Source organism: Xenopus laevis, chromosome 4L (assembly GCF_017654675.1).
Source record: "Xenopus laevis strain J_2021 chromosome 4L, Xenopus_laevis_v10.1, whole genome shotgun sequence".
In the NCBI taxonomy this organism is placed as follows: Eukaryota; Metazoa; Chordata; class Amphibia; order Anura; family Pipidae; genus Xenopus; species Xenopus laevis.
Window position 1 is genome coordinate 153499377 of NC_054377.1, and position 17417 is coordinate 153516793.

Genomic DNA, 17417 nt, shown 5'->3' on the forward strand with positions numbered 1-17417 from the left:
CAGTGTCAGCTCTTACCGGCACCCACTGTCATCTCTTACATGAACTCAGTGTCAGCTCTTACATGCACCCAGTGTCAGCTCTTACATGCACCCAGTGTCAGCTCTTACATGCACCCAGTGTCAGCTCTTACATGCACCCAGTGTCAGCTCTTACATGCACCCAGTGTCAGCTCTTACATGCACCCAGTGTCAGCTCTTACATGCACCCGGTGTCAGTTCTTACATGCACCTGGTGTCAGCTTTTACATGCACCCACTTTCATCTCTTACATGCACTCAGTGTCAGCTCTTACATGCACCCAGTGTCAGCTCTTACATGCACCCAGTGTCATCTCTTACATGCACCCAGTGTCAGCTCTTACATGCACCCAGTGTCAGCTTTTACATGCACCCAGTGTCAGCTCTTACATGCACTCAGTGTCAGCTCTTACATGCACTCAGTGTCAGCTTTTACATGCACCCAGTGTCAGCTCTTACATGCACCCAATGTCAGCTCTTACATGCACTCAGTGTCAGCTCTTGTTGTGTACTCCCTGGGGTAGAAAAAAAAAGACACTCTGGTGTTGCCTTTTGCTCAGATAAATCCCACCAGGGTCTCGCTGCCTCCAGTTTTGCCCCAGGACAATGGCAATGGCACCTCTTTGTTTATGGGATAATTCAAAAATGAATACGTTATTCTGCCAACTCCTGCTGCCTGGGGGTTAATCCTGTCACAGTACAACTCTCTCTGTGCTCTGGGCATGAAAACAGCAATAAAAATGTTCTGGCGAGAAGACTGTGCCAACACTCTACTGAAACCAAGTAAGTTTGTGGGCATGACAGCACATAGGATCTTAGAGATTTAAAATCCAATCAGCGAGAAAGACACACTGTGTGTACCACAATAACTGGCATCCTCCCCTGCCTGGCATCACTTCTTGCCCAAGGGATGCAATCTGTATATGGGGTACCTGCCACACTCTAAGGATAATTACTATTGACCTGCAGTGCAGAAATAGACTCTGGCTTTCATTGCATTATTGGACTCAAAAACCCCTAACAGACACTGTGGTTGTGTTTAAAGTGACATAGCCCGTGTTTTACAACTGAGGGGCAGCTTAATCAAAGGTCAAGAAGAATTTTCCTTTGTCACTCGAACTTTTATAAAACTCTCCCTTAAATTTTTTAAATAAATTCTTGCAACAGTGCAGCTTTGCTGTCTGGTTGCAGGGGAAAATAAACCTAGCATCCTAGTACAGGGGAAAATAAACCTAGCATCCTAGTACAGGGGAAAATAAACCTAGCATCCTAGTACTGGAAATGAAGGTTGGAAAGGTTGGATTCAGAGCCTGAATAGAAAAAATAAAAAAAAATTAAGACTAATCTTTCCTATAGTGACTGACCCCCAGCAACCAGAAAAGAGGCAGAATAAAAAAAGAAAATAATAAGAAAATAAAATTAAAAACAGATATAAAATGTGACTTCCGACTTACAAATTATACTGCTCCCAGACAGAACCTTTATCAGTCCAATGCTTGCAGCTGAAATGTTATAATTTGTAGTTCAGTTACATCTCTAAAGGGATTCTGTCATGATTTTTATCGTTTTTTTCTCTAAATGACACCTTTTATACTGCAAATAATTCACTCTATGATATAAAATGTAATTCCTAAACTAGCAGGTATTTTTTTTAGTTTTAATATTGGTGTGTAGGTGCATCTCAGGTCATTTTGCCTGGTCATGTGATTTCAGAAAGAGCCAGCACTTTAGGATGGAACTGCTTTCTGGCAGGCTGTTGTTTCTCCTACTCAATGTAACTGAATGTGTCTCGGTGGGACCTGGATTTTACTATTGAGTGCTGTTCTTAGATCTACCAGGCAGTTGTTATCTTGTGTTAGGGAGCTGCTACCCCTTTAACTTTAATTTTATCATTCCCATAATTTTTAATTACTGGATGCTAAAGGGGCTGGGCAGTTTTAATACGAATGCTGATGCAGGATGGAATTGTGGGACATAGATCAGTTTGAATCAGAGGTATAGGAAGCTACAGCCACTTTTGTTGTTAATATACTTTAGTATCTTTTATATGGTAAACTCATTCTGATTGGGTGATTAACGTTAGCAGTATATTGTACAGTCAGGCAGCTTGGAATGGGAGACTATTTATTAAAAACTGCTTTCTATTTGCTGTTGTGGGTGACAAGTAGGCGTGGCCTGCAGGCGTTGCTAAGCAAGTGCCCTGGTGGAACTGACATTTTTTCCTGGGACTAGAATGTTAAAGGGGAGCTCAATCCAAAGCCATGAATTTAATTTCCCCCACTATGAAATGAGGCACAGTAGTATATTTACATAACTGAGGGATAATAATTACCCGGTAGCAGCCTCTTCACATAGAGTTGGATCTGGGGACCCACTCGGTATTCAACTAAATACCCCTTGTCCATTCCTAAATAGCATTCTTCATCATAGCAATCTTACAGACATTAAATGGGTGATATACCCTTAAAGGGCACCTATCATAGACATATTTAATCATTTATATATATAGAGTGTTTTGGTTTCAGCCAGAAGCAGAGCTGGGGTCATTTCCCTTATGAACATGATACTGTGTTACAGAGACCAACTGCAGGGTTTCTTAGCTATTTGTTTGTATGTTTATGAAAGTTCTCATTCATCCAGGTCATGGTATATCTATAAAAATAAGTCAAATCAACTGGACTTGCTGTGTTTTTCTTGAAGATGTCTTCAAGAAAAACCACAGCAAGTCCAGTTGATTTGACTTATTTCTATAGATATTTGTTTGTAGCAAGGAGAAGCTTTATCCTTGAAGTGAAAGCAATTGAATTATCTCCCCGTTAGGTAGGAGGAAGTTTCTCATGCAGCATAGTAATAACAATTTGCTTCCTTAAAGGAGGATCAAAAGCCCAAGAAGAAAAAGACTTCCAAAAAGAAGCTGTCGCCCAACAACACAAATGAGCTTTCTCAGGAAGGCAGCTCACCGGAGGTCTCACTGAGTGGCCCCACAGACCACGAGTACACGGCCGGTGCAAGCACATTTGGTGTGGCCCAAGTAAACAGAGGCCCTCAGCCAATGGCCCCCGGGGTCTTCCTCACACAAAGGAGACCGTCAGCATCCTCCCCGAATAACTCAACTGCCAAAGGTAACCCTACTCCTCCTGAGCACGGACTTGTGTGTTGGTGATACCTGTGTGAATGTGTCACTCCCAGCTGAGGTTAGAGTGTGTGCTCCAGGGAGAGCCGGCCCTAACCTTGCCTGGAACTGGCTATAGAGATATATAAAGGGGAACACCAAGAGCTTATATCCTGCTTCTCAGTAGGCTGTACCTTCCTCCCAGTCTTATAAATGTAAAGACTTGGGCTTATGAAGCATTTGTACATATTAGTAGGAGCCGGCCTTCCAAAAAAGGAAACCCTCTCTAGAAATTGGCAATACACAGAGGCCCACAGATTTCTGCACGTGTGGCTACAAAGTGGCTTGATCATAAAGTTATTCATCTGGCCAGTGACTGGATCCCAGAGAGTCCTGTGCAGAACTAAAACCAATGTCCCGGGCCTGATTTGGGGGTTCTCTGGTCAGGGTCTCTGGACTGGTCAGGGTGCAGATTATTCACTGGTTGGGATTGTTTGAGGGACAGCAATTTTCTGGTCCTCTGGCCAAATCTCTGCTTAAAGTGATACTGACATGAAAAAACGTCTTTTCAAAATATGAAGTTACATTAAAACTTACTTATAGGTCATGTCGATTGTTTTTTGCCCATAGGGCTGCTTTTGTAAGTAATTATGTCTTGAAGTTCCTAAACCTGACTGTTTTGCCAAACTGACTGTCCCTTCTCATCCTTTCAGTTTCTAATGCTAACGGACTACCGCAGCACAAATATGGCAGCCCTCTCGCAAAGGAACATGGGGATCAGATAGGTAATGTAAAAGCATCAGGCAAATATTTTTATGGCAAAATTGTGAAGAGCATGCAAATAATGTTTTATAATAGATGTAAACAAACGGTTTAATTTCTGGTGTCAGTATCTCTTGAATAAAACAGGTTTTTTTGTGTTAAGCCATTCTGGCCTATAATAACATAATATTATACTGTGTAGCTAAAATGTAATGTGCATTTTCTTGTTAGCATTGTTCCCTTAAAGGAGCACTTATTCCTGTATAAGAAAATGACTAGAAATGTTGTTTTTATATACTGTACTTACTGTACCAACTCAGAGGTTTATCAGCCCTATAACAGTAATGATTCAGCCCTTCACAGTTGCCCCCAGCAGCTCCCCATCTCCTGATCTTGTTAGGCATCTCTTGTGTGTCAGTGGCACTGCACATGCTCAGTGGGCTCTGGGCTGCTGGGGAGGAGCTAAGCTTAGGGGTCGGGGAAATCATCAAGCAGAAAGTGGGGTCACATCTGTCATAGAAGCAGATGCTATGGTCTGGTTTCTATGCTGCCATATAATATGGGTCAATTATTCAATATGGATACAAGGAACACAGAGTGATGTCAGAGTTGTATGGCGCACCCTGACAGAGAGATGAGCAAGAGAGGCCATAGAAATAAAATAACAATAATTATAATAAAGCCCTGGGAGAAAGACATTATACATGCAGATCTCACTGAGGCAAAGGGTTGCTGGTATGCTTGTCTGGGTAGTACTTGGCTTGAGGAATTGGTGAGCAATTGGGATAAGTCATAAAGAAGAGATAAAATGTTTTAGGAAAGGTGTCTGGGATTTTCTTATAGACGTGGGGAGGTCTGTACAGGGATCACTGAAGAGGATGGTGGTGGAAGCTTCCTCCCCTCGGTGATTATTCTGTTTTCCCTACTTTAACCCTGTTCTTCTCTACTGCAAGAGTTACAGATAGTCTTACAGCCTAACACACTCTTGGGTCCAGTTGGATGTGACTGGGATAAGCTGAGGAGGAATGGCTGGGATCACAATAGCTCTCCCCTGTTACTTATTATTATGGTGTATGAAACCAGACCATTGTTTCTGCCTAGTGATGCCCATATTTCTATATACAGCCCAATTTTGCTCCAGAGCAAATTGTAATTCTCTCAGAATCGCACCCTTCTATAGCAGCTGTTGTGGGTTAGAATAAATAGAGACAATGATATGAGAGTGATATACACATTATATGTGTTACATGGTAAATATACCCTGGTAATCAGAAGTATCGTTTCCTTAAACAGTCTATATTATTTGTCTGTATTTATGGGCAGAAGCTGCCATATTGGTTTAATGTATTTTTTTTTTTTTATCCATATCATTTCAGGAAAACGTACAAAAAAAGGCATGGCCACGGCAAAACAGAGGCTTGGGAAGATTCTGAAAATCCATCGGAACGGGAAACTTCTCCTTTAGTGTTGCTAAACGTGGGACTTCTAATCCCCCCCCCCCCCAAACTCACGGATTAACGAGCTGGGAGACTAATTGCTGAGCTCTTGGACTGCGGCGGAACTCTGCATTCTGTTGGCGACACATATCTGTGTACAGTCACATTTCTGCCACCACTTTGAAAATTCTTTATAAGATTCCAGCAGCTGAACGTGTACAGAAAACTGCTTGAGATATTTTTAATATTAATGTCAGATCTCCAAGAGAGCGACTGGTTTCCAGGAAAGGGATCATGTCCGGCTTTGGAAAAGGATCCCTTCAACTTGGTTGACATTGAAATACATCAATTTTGTTTTTTTATTCAAAATATATTCTGTACAGAGCATCAACTTGTCACATGTATCTGATCAGGACGCATGTCACTCGTAGGCCGGGCGTCCAAAAATTATCATATTATTGTGCTACGTATCATCAGTAACTTGTGAAGTAGCCGTGCTTTGGATCAGCTACTGCATTATCCTGAAGCTTATTGTTGTATGTTGACTTTCTTGGTTCATGGTCCAGAGTCCAGTCAGGTCTTATACACATCTATAGAGCCCTCCCAGCCATGACAAATTCTGTTTGCTGTGTCCCTTACTGCAATATTGGGAGAGTGTCGTTGCCAAGAAAGTTGGCGACTCCAACAGAGCCATAGATTGGAGATTCCTGTTAGAGGGGAGTTGAGGAAACACCACAATGGTGAGGCACGGTATATATCTATTTATCCATGGTTGGCAGCCTTGGATATTCTTGTACATAGCTGAGGCTGAAATGACCATCACTCCAGAGGAGACTGCAAAAAGAAAAACATTGAGGCATTTGTACAGCCAAAAACAACATTGCTCCCAATCAGAATACTGATCTAGTGAGCTCCATGCATTGCTAACATGAACTTCTAACAGCAGCAAGATAATATTTAGCAGCACTAACACCCCAAGTCTGTGGTTCCATGTAGGGCTTGGCATGTCTCTCTCGGCCATGGTTAGGCACAATCCTTTATGATATACTTGTTACATGTGCATCTCAAGCCATTCCTCCAGTCACAATTAGGACGTGTGTGTGCCTGTCCATGCATTGATGTCACTATTTCAGTGTCCGTCATATCTACTTGTTTAGGCTCAGAAACGCAGTGATTTTAGTCATCTGAGGGCAGAAATACAAATGATAGAACAGGGACATTAATTAATTGTGGCACAGGACTACATTTTATGCAAATTAACTTTATTGTAGCAGTAGTGACCATTCCATCCATCCCTGTTCTACTACTCCTGTGTAAAGGCCCCCTTGTCACCAAAATGGCAGCTTCTCCTCTAAAAAACTTTGGGGCCCAAAGGCATAACATGCACAAAGACTGTGTGGCCTAGTTTGCCGCTCATAGGATTTAGGCAAAAGCAGTATTTTCCTACATACACAAATTATGTATGGCAGCTGTCTTAAGAAATTAAGCAGGTGGAATGGGTGCATTGCGTGCAATGAGCCCTAAAACTGTTACACGTTATATGGATAGAAATGGCAGTGCTTTCGCCTTTAATTTAAAGGCAGCACCTTTGCCGTACAGATGAATTGTGGGGTTTTACACTGCCAATTTGAAAGCCAAACTTCTTTTCTCTACCAAACCATCACTAAAGTGAGTCTAGATGTGTTGGTTAAAGTGATACTGACACGTAACATTTTTCTTTTCAAAATATTAATCTATATTGATCATTTTTCACTGATAGTTCTAATTTTGTAAGTAATTGACGTTCCTAAACCTGACTGTTTTGTCAACCTGACTGTCTCTTCTTAGCCTGTCGGTTGGAGTTTCTAATGCTAACGGATTATTGCTGCACAAATATGGCCGCCTCCTCATAGAGGAACGCGGGGGTAAGCAAGGTAATGTAAAAGCATCACACAAATACATTTATGGCAAAATTATAAATAGCACCCAAAAACAATGTTATGACAAATACAAAAAAAGGTTATTTTCTGGTGTCAGTATCTCTTTAATGTTCCTAGATAGAGCGCCTCAATCTAAAAAAAACAGGTGGCTCGGCAACCTATGCACCCGGTCAGGAGCTCTGATTGGCCGGAACAGAAGAACCCTTTCCACTGAGCTCTTACATCTACACCCTAGTGACGTTCATGTAGTGAATCTTTCCAAAGAAGGATGACGTAAAGCAATACTTCACTGTACACTTTAAGATTAGTTAGGCTGTGTATGAAGGTCTTGGATATTCTTGTTGTTACTATGACATCTGTTGGTTGTTAGCTCAATGGATTCTTCTGTCTTTGTTGCACAATGTCCTTATTGTTCAATGGACCCGTGTAGATTTGTGACTTAGCCTGAAGAGATTGGACTTTTGATGGGTAGGACTTGTGATTTAATCTTGTTGGTCAGTACACTAGTGGAAGGACTTTTTGTAGGTATTTGTAAGGCCAGTAGAAACTACAGAGCAACGTGGCATCTTTTTTTAGTTCCAGAAGTAGAAACCAGTGCACATTGTACCAGTTTATTGCATTTTCTTTTTTGTAAAAGAGCCCATGACCATGCATGAAGTGAGGTTATGGCACAGTATTGTGTCTCACTGCCAGAAAGTTATTGGCACATGTTGAGTCAGCTCAACCGGTTGTGTGTCCCATGCCAGAACCAGAGTGAAGAGTAAATCTTGGTTCATGGACTTTGCATTGTGCTGTAACCTCATTTCATGTGATAGTGATTAAAATAACTGCTTGGGCCACTCTAAAAAGAGAATGGCAGCCTTTCTTCATACACACTACGCACAATCTTCACACACACACTACAGGATTTAGAGCCCCTTGTGTTTTACATGTGAGATTTTATTTAATCATGACTCTCATCTGGCACCCACTTCACTCCAGCCTATTTCATAGATATTCCGAAAGAGAGAGAAGGTGGCAGAAACGTTGTCTGCATTCTATTAGCACTTAATGAAACACACTCCTGTTACGCCTCCTCCACCATTCTCTCTGCCCTCAAAACCCCCAAGATCTCCCAATGCCGATAATTATTCCGATCCAGCCAGCGGTGTATGGAATATGACACAATGTCCGGCTGATTTTACATCGATAGATCGATACTTCAAGCTGAACGATTGGTGGACTGACAATGTCACTGGATCAGGAGTCCAGGCGCAACTGTCGGATACGAAAGTTTGTCTGCACAAAAAAAAAAGCACTTAAGGAGCTTCAATTGTTTCTCAGGCAATTCGCGTTCTCTCATTTTCCTTTCCGATGTGCGTAGCGAGGCATATTTTTCATAGAATGTAGCCTGTAAATAGCTTTTTAAATACTTTTTTTTTTTTTAAAAAATACCTGTAGAGATTTCTTTTCTAGAGACGACACCATTTACATTTATACAGAAATTTCTGCCGAGTACCAGAGACCGTTAGATTTCAGTTGTGTATACTTTTTATTTTCCCTGTTTTGAGAGAAAACTTCAAAAATTCAAAAAAAAATAAATAAAAAAAAAAAAGCAAAGATTTGCCTGATAAACAAGAGCCGTCGGTGCAGCCTTGGGAGACGTCCGATACGGAAATGAACACAAAAGAAAAAAAACATGGAAGATCATTTGGAAAGGAAATGTTTGAATACGCTCGAACTCCCGAGTTCTTCAATCGAATACCAGCGCTCGTTGTGTTTCTCGTTACTCCAAGAGGATGCGGTTATTTTAATAGCACCTTGTGAAGTATTTGTGTGTTTTGTGACAATGTAATTTATTAATGTTTGTAGCATTTTATATTTGTACATTTCTTATACGCTTGGTTTATATACACGTTATCCGGATGTTACCGTCTAGCTACAGGAAACAATGGAGGCCTTATTAACGAAGTGGTTGTTGTTGACTGACGCGCTCAGTATCCTCGTAAAATGATCACTCCTCGAAAACAGTTACTTTCGTGCGGCCCCCAGAGTCCCCCGCCCCTCCCCCCAGCAGGACGCTTCTTTCCATTCAGTGTATCCATATTGTTGCGCATTTATGATATATACGTATAACCCCGTCATGCTGGTTGGTTTTATTTTTAATTATTATTATTGTTTTTAATGGCTATTTTTATTGCATCATGTACATTTCTAATGACGTTTATTGTGGCTATGACAGTGTTTTTATTTACAAAAATGAAATCAAATGCTCTTGTATCAAGTCATTGAAATCTAAGTACGCTTAGATCAAAAAGTTTAAAAGAAGTAAAATATTTCAGGTTTTGTACGCCGTGTCTCTCTTCTTTCTTTAGATTTCCAAATCTGCATTCGAAAATGGTAAAGCCTGGGCCCAGAAAAAAAAAGTTGATGAATTTTTAATTGTAATATCTACATTTTAACGTCAGAATTTTAAGATTAAAATTAAAACAATTTACTTTTTTTCCAGGATCTTACAAGCTTTTTTTTTTTCAATGAACTTGCCCTTTGCTGTTTTAGCTTAGCATGGAAGAGCAGTGCGGCCAGCAACAACTGCTGAGTTTTTAAAGGGGTTGTTTGCCTTTAAATTAACTGTTAGTATGATGTAGGTTTTCATTTTTTTATTATTTGTGGTTTTTGAGTTATTTAGCTTTTTATTCAGCAGCTCTTCAGTTTGCAATTTCAGCCATCTGGTTAGCAATAACAATACATTTGTAGCCTTACAGAGCATTTTTTTCTACATAGGGTCAGTGACCCCCATTTGAGATCTGGAAAGAGTCAGAAGAAGAAGGAAGATAATTCAAAAACTGTAAAAAAAAAAAAAAAAAAAAAAGAAGAAATGAAGGGCAGTTGAAAAGTTGTTTAGAATTCTATAACATACTAAAAGTTAACTTAAAGGTGAACCACCCCTTTAAACTGATTCTGTCATGATTTTTATGGTACAGTTTTTATTACTAAATTATACAGTGTACATTGCCATGGAATTCATTCTACAATTTAACATGTTATTCCTAAACCAACAAATGTATTTCTTTTAGTTGTAATATTGGTAATTTTGAGGCATCTCGGGTCATTGTGCCTGATCCTGAGTTTTCAGAAAGAGTCAGCACTGCACAATGGAACTGCTCTCTGATAAGCTATTGTTTCTCCTCAATGGAACTGAAGGAGTCGCAGTGGGACACGTCGAGCCCCATGATATTAAAATGAAATATTAAAAAAAATGTTCTCTTTTGAAAATGAATTCTGCTGGATCAGCACTATTAAATGATGCAATTTGTAGCCAGAATTCAGCAGCCTTTTGTTGCAGGCACCCTGCTCTTCTGTACTAAGGGAAAACAGCAAAGGGTAAGTTCATTTTATTATTAACAATGGGAAGTTGATTTATCTTAAAGTTCATGTTTTTAAAAAGTGCAAAAAGGAAATAAATGTTGTTTCACCTTCCCAATGTTTCACTTCAGCTGTGGATGAAACATATGTGGGACTTGCCTCAGGCTCAAAAGGTGCAGAAAGGGGTGTTAGAGGGAGAGCTGGGAAGTTGTGGGATTCTCCCTCTGAAGTGACTCTACTGGCAGATACATTAGATAGGTACAAGGAAGGGTCAGTTGCCCTTATAGCAAGGGAGTTCATTCATGCTCTTAGTACATAGCTGATCCAGGGACTGGTCCAACTGGCCATTTAGACTCAGATAGGAATCTTCCATCCTTGGGGGAAGCTGGAGAAGACCTCCTGTTGGGTTCCTTTTTACCTCCCTCTGGATTAAGCAGAAGAAGTATGAGGCTGAACCCGACCTGCATTACTTCACATTCCCAGGTAAGTACCCCCAGTAACTGCATCAGGTGTAGGGGACTGGTTTAGTAAAACCAGCACGGGGTCAGAGACTTCATGAAGACAAGGTGTTGATGGTATTCGCTTGATTGGAGCTTTGAGGTGTTATTAAACAGCAGACAATAGATGTCACCTCTGTTCAAATTGTGTTTTTCCCTTCTCACATTTATTGTTTCTTTGACCCATGTTTTGAACCTCCTCCCTGTGCAGAATATGAACTTGTCAATCTTCAAACGTGTTTTCTTTTTTCCTTTAGATGTAGGTACCCGACTAATTCCTGACCAGAGTAGCTGACTCTTCTTTGCTGCACCATACGTGTGTGTGTAACCAGGGCAGCCATCAGGGGGGAGAGTTGTAGGGAGCCCCCGAGGGTAAGGGGGGCCCTGCCACGCAACACTTACTTGATTAGCTGGGCCTCCCATCTTTCTGAGAGCTGCTGACTTCGGGAAGGCATGGATGTTTAAGGGGCCCGGGCCACCAATTTTCTCATAATGTGGGGGGGGGGGCCTTGGCCACCAATTTTTGTTTTCTCATGTGGGGTCCTAGCCACCAATATTTTTTAATGGGGGGGCCCTGGCCACAAATGTTTTTTTATGGGGGGCCCTGACCACCAATATCTTTTTATTTATTATTAACATGTGGGAACCCTAGCCTCCAATATTTTTTTTGTTTTTTTACTGTGTGGTGGGGGCGGGCCTGTGGGGATGGGGAGGGTGGACCTGTAGGTAGAGCTTGCGGTGGGTGCAGCCCAGGGGGCCTAGGAAATTTTGTCGTATGGGGCCCTACGATTTCTGATGGCGGTCCTGTGTGTAACGCTTGTTTGGTTTCTCCCATGTACAAGTCTGAGCATTCCTCTCTGCACTCCATACACCATCTTACTCTTCTTATGCTTTGCTATTGGCTCTTTTGGGTGAACCAGTTGTTGCCTCTGTGTGTGGCTGGGTTTAAATCAGACAGGGATGCGGTATTTATTAAAGATCCTTCTTTATATATAAATATATGGGAGGACCAAGGTCTTTCTCCTGTCCTGTTTTTCACCTTCACCGGTAGTTTTGGTGTTGTTTTAACAAAGGCCCAGTCTGGATACCGACACGTTTTAAGGTTCCCCTCTGAAGTGTTTCATTTCTTTCACCTGAGCTGCTGGGGATTGTGTCTGCTCTGTGTTGTTCTGATAACCCCCAGTTTGTGATCTAGTGGATGGTGGGAGTCAAACAGCAGGTACTGGTCTCTGTGGGTTGGTTTCCAGTAGACTCTTATCTCCAGCTTTCCCCCCTCTCTGACTCTTACTATACAGCCCAAAAAGCCAGTGTGTTATCTTTCTGTGTAAACCTGATGTTGTGTTGATGTGTTCAGTGAAAGTGTGTACCCCTTTTGTGTGTGTGTTACCCCAAGTGTCATCCACATATCTGAACCAATGACTCTCCACTTACTCCATGTACAGGTTTGTCACAATGGGTGAAACTGGGGATCCCATGGCACAGCCACACTTCTGCCTGTAGAGTTTATCCTTGTACTTGAAATAGGTGGTACTCAGTCATAGGTCCAGTAAGGAACACACTAGATCTGCGTTAAGTTCTGTTCAGTTGTCTTGTAGCAACCGTTTTTTCACAATCTCAATTGGCTCTGTGATGGGAATGCAGGTAAAAAGGGAAATAACATCATAGGACACTATAGTTTCTTCTGTGCCCAGTACTAACCCTTGCACTTTGCTTGTACCATCCTGGGAGGGGGCTAGGATATTGGCTAGGTATTTAGCCACGTTGTAGGTCACACAGAGTTGATGCTGCTGACAATTGGTTATGTATCATAGGGAGTCCATATATACATATATATATTTCACCACGTTGGACCTAGTAAATTATAAGGATGTACTCATAGATCAACCTAGGTGTGACAGATAGGAGTAGGACTAGCTAGTCGAGCAGCCAGAAGCTCCACCAAGGAGATTTAATAAGGATTATGTTGAGTCTGGTCAGGTATGTCACCCTCCAAACATCCTTTATCAGAGAAGGGAGATTTATTCAGTCAAGTACAGAATACAGGAGCATTCAGTAGCCTGAAGAGATCATTATCATATCAAAATCATTGGTCAATAATTGCTGATACAGCTGGATCCATTGCATTAATAGCGAATGTTATACAAATACCTAGTATTTCAGTATCCAGGTCAACGTTTATCACAAAGGTTAAAGTACACATAGTTGCATTAATCTGGCTACAAAATACTTCTTAAACCATTATGATTTTGGATATTTTACCAAATCTTATTTTTTTAATCTCATACTGTTTTATACCAAGTGAAATAATCCTCTGTCCAATGACTGAACTAGGGATGCACAGAATCCACTATTTTGGATTCAGATGAACCCCCGAATCCTTCGCGAAAAATTTGGCTGAATACCGAACCAAATCCTAATTTGCATATTCAAATTAGGGGTGGGTAGGGAGAAAACATTTTTTCCATCTTTGTTATGTGACAAAAAGTCACGCAAAAAAGGCCAAATCCAGGATTTGGTGCATCCCTAGACTGAACCCTGATGGGCAAAGCAGTGGTTACTTATTCTTTACTCACTGAGTTTATACTGAGTAATTACATGCTATTTCTTGTGCCTTGTTCTCTGAAAGACTCCCTTGCGAATCCAGTTAAAGGAACTGTTCACCTTTAAATTAACTGTTAAAATGATGTAGAGAGGGATATTCTGAGACAATTTGTAATTGGTTTTCATTTTTTTTAAATTATTTATCTTTCGGCAGCCATCTGGTTACTAGGGTCAAATTTAATCTAGCAACCAGGCAGTGGTTTGAAAGAGAGACTGGAATATAAATAGGGGAAGACCTAAGTAGAAAGATAACTGATAATAAGTAACAGTAACCATTAAATTGTAGGCTCACAGAGGCATAGTTTTTTTGGCTGCTGGGGTCAGTGACCCCAATTTGAAAGCTGGAAAGAGTCAGAAGAAGAAGACAAACAAATCAAAAACTTTACAAAATAAAACATGAAGATCAATCGAAAAGTTGCTTAGAATTGGCCATTCTATAACAAACTAAAAGTGAACTTAAAGGTGAACCACCCCTTATTGTTGAGTTTAAGGACCACTGGAGTTCACCGGAGAAGTATAGTTCAGCAACACCCTGCCTCCAACATATGCACAGTAATAAACACTAATTGTATCAACCCATTAGCATCCTCCGATCTGATCTTATGTTTGTGTGCCTCAACCCTTCGATCTCTTGCACCCATCATGTAGTGCAGATGCTCAAAGGAACCTATAATAGTATGTTATTGGTGGGGAATATTTTCTGTACATGTCAAATGACCACCAGGTGGCGCAATTACTTCAAGGTTTGGCTTGTAAAATCTCATTTGTGGCTCCTGTATACACTGCCCCTGGAGCCAGGTCTGTGCCCACTGCATTATGCAGTGTGAGGAATAATATTTAATAATGATAATAATATCTAACAATGATAATATCTAATAATGATATATAATAATGATAATATCTAATAATGATAATAATATCTAACAATGATATCTAATAATGATAATATGTAATAATGATAATATCTAATCATGATATATAATAATGATATCTAATAATGATAATAATATCTAACAATGATATCTAATAATGATAATATGTAATAATGATAATATCTAATCATGATATATAATAATGATATCTAATAATGATAATAATATCTAACAATGATATCTAATAATGATAATATGTAATAATGATAATATCTAATCATGATATATAATAATGATAATATCTAATAATGATAATAATATCTAACAATGATATCTAATAATGATAATATGTAATAATGATATCTAATCATGATATGTAATAATGATATCTAATAATGATATCTATTAATGATAATATCTAATGGTAATATCTAATAATAATATCTAATAATGATATCTATTAATGATAATAAGGAGCCCTCCTGTGCAAGTGTTAAGGGTTCCCTGCACCAGCTGGTAAATGGGCACCCGTCGCTGCTATAGGTGAACACAGGCGGGTGCAAATACCCAGTGTGTGGCATAATAATGGGTGTGACTGTGAATGAGCCCCAAAGTATCAGCATTTTAATATATACACTATAATGACAAAAGGGACAAAGTGCTACCAACTGCCACCTTGCAGGACTAGGCTCAAGAGCTTACTGGAATTGCAAACTATTACCGCTCCAGCTCCTGAGCCTTTGCCCTTCATATAATAAATACAGCCTTTGACCTGTCCCACAACACCCGCATCCCTCGCATTGTCTCTATTCAGTGATGTCTCCGGCTGTCATTGAACTACAAATCCCAGCATTCCCAACATCCCCTATTCTAATGTGTGTGTAGTTGGTCCAGTGATTTTTGTTCTGTACTAGCGGCTGAAAAAACCCAGGCTTAATATTCTGTGATCCCTCTATGAAAATGTTACCCAGTCTTATTCAATAAAAAACTGGCCTATAGAGTGTAGTACCTGCCTGGCACCTATGCGGCCTACACGATGAGCGTTCTGAGCAGCATTTAATATGCAGAGTATTCCAGTTCTGCTTTATTCCTCTCTATCATTGTCTGGGTTTGGGGGATGAAGGTGGTCATGCTACACTCAGTAGGCCATTTTATCAGTAGATCAGTTAATTATGTGTATAAACCAATCAGTAGGGAAACTCCTTGTATTAATAATCTTGCAATCCAGCCCATGTCCCTTTTATCCTTTGCCTCAATCCTAATTGCTATTATTATTATTATTATTATTATTACTGCGGGTCTGGGAAGCTGAGAGCGCCCCCCAATGTACATGAGGGTTGTGCCCCAGGTTTGGGACAGTCTGGATTGTACAATCATTAAAGTCTCTATGTAAATCCTGCCAATGTCCTTGGCCCAACATCTGACACATCGTTCCGTATACTTTATGTACTTAGTTAGAATTAGCTGCAGCAGCTCACGCCTGATGTCAAACACAATTAGTGGGCGACCCAGCGGGGGTCTCGTGCTCCATACGGGGCTGATAAAAGCTCTTTATTTAACAATAAGAATCTGCTGTTCCCGTATGACCCCGTCTCTTGTACCGTTGTTTAACATTGTGTCTGACATGCAGCAGATGCACAGACTTCAGATGTACAGCGATAATGTTGCACCAAACTGAAACCAGAGTTTCTGAGCCAAAGAAACATTCTTCTGTCATTTGTCCTGTACTTTGCCTTTAAACTCCATAGCCTGATTATTTGCCCACAACACGTCTCTGTTCCTGATCCATAATTCCTGTATCCCTGGTTGTGCTTAATCTGCTACCTGCCCCTTTAGCCCGGGTCTGTCCCATCCCTGTGTGTCCCCTGTGCCAACCGCACCCTTTATCTTGTTTATATATACAGTGCCCTTGCCCACCCATGTGTGCCCTCTGGGAACCTCACCCTAAAGGAAGAACCAATGGAGATTTGCCAGTGTGACTCCAGCACATTCATCCAAAGCATTCAGATGCAGTAAGAGGTCCTCCAGCAGTAAAGCAGTAGCCAAGATAGTTTTATAAAAGTAAAAAAATCTTTATTAGGGCAAATGTAAGCATGACGCGTTTTGTGCCTGAGGTGGGCACTTACTCATAGGCTACAATCCTTATAAAGGAGTATTGACCAATTAGGATGCATTACATCATACTGGTCCTTCGCCAATCGTGAGAGACCTCGTTACAGAGACATGGGCCAATAGAAGTATATTGCCTGTATGAGCCTTATCCAATAGGGACATACATCTTATTAGGTGGTATCCAATAAGGGTCCACATTCAATTAAACCAAGAGTGATAACAAAAAATTGACAAAAATGAACACAAAAACAGCAAAAAAAATTCAAAACTACAAACGCTTATGATTTTGAATTTAGAACTTTTTTGCTACATTTTTTTTGGATGGATAAGGCTCAGCATGTTGCAATACAGGCAATATACTTCTATTGGCCCATTTCTCTGTAACGAGGTCTCTCACGATTGGCTAAGGACCAGTATGATGTAATGCATCCTAATTGGTCAATGCCCCTTTATAAGGATTGTACAAACAGGGGAGACCACTAGCCTATGAGTAAGTGTCAACCTCAGGCACAAAACGTGTCAGGCTTATATATGTCCTAATAAAGATTTTTTTACTTTCATAAAAATATCTGGGCTACTGCTTTACTGCTGGAGGACCTCTTACCGTATCTGAATGCTTTGTGTTTTCCACAAATTTGGCAAACCCTTGGACTGGGGGTCACCCTGCTAAGACACCCCTTTAAAACATATTTTTTTAGTTTTGACCTTGTAGTTGTTCATTATACATCTTTGCTTTTTTGACCT

The 17417-nt window shown here is 40.5% G+C and overlaps 1 protein-coding gene across 2 annotated transcripts in view; it reads left to right on the forward strand.

The window, feature by feature from the left end:
* phf2.L (PHD finger protein 2 L homeolog) overlaps window positions 1-6052 on the forward strand; it is a 93761-nt gene extending 87709 nt beyond the window's left edge. For both annotated transcript variants that reach the window (XM_041591004.1, XM_041591006.1), the window contains 3 exons: window positions 2890-3139; window positions 3843-3914; window positions 5268-6052. In XM_041591004.1, the coding sequence (XP_041446938.1) occupies window positions 2890-3139; window positions 3843-3914; window positions 5268-5356 (411 nt within the window). In that variant the 3' untranslated portion in view covers window positions 5357-6052. The remainder of the gene's footprint in view (window positions 1-2889; window positions 3140-3842; window positions 3915-5267) is intronic.
* The last annotated feature ends 11365 nt before the right edge of the window (window positions 6053-17417 follow it).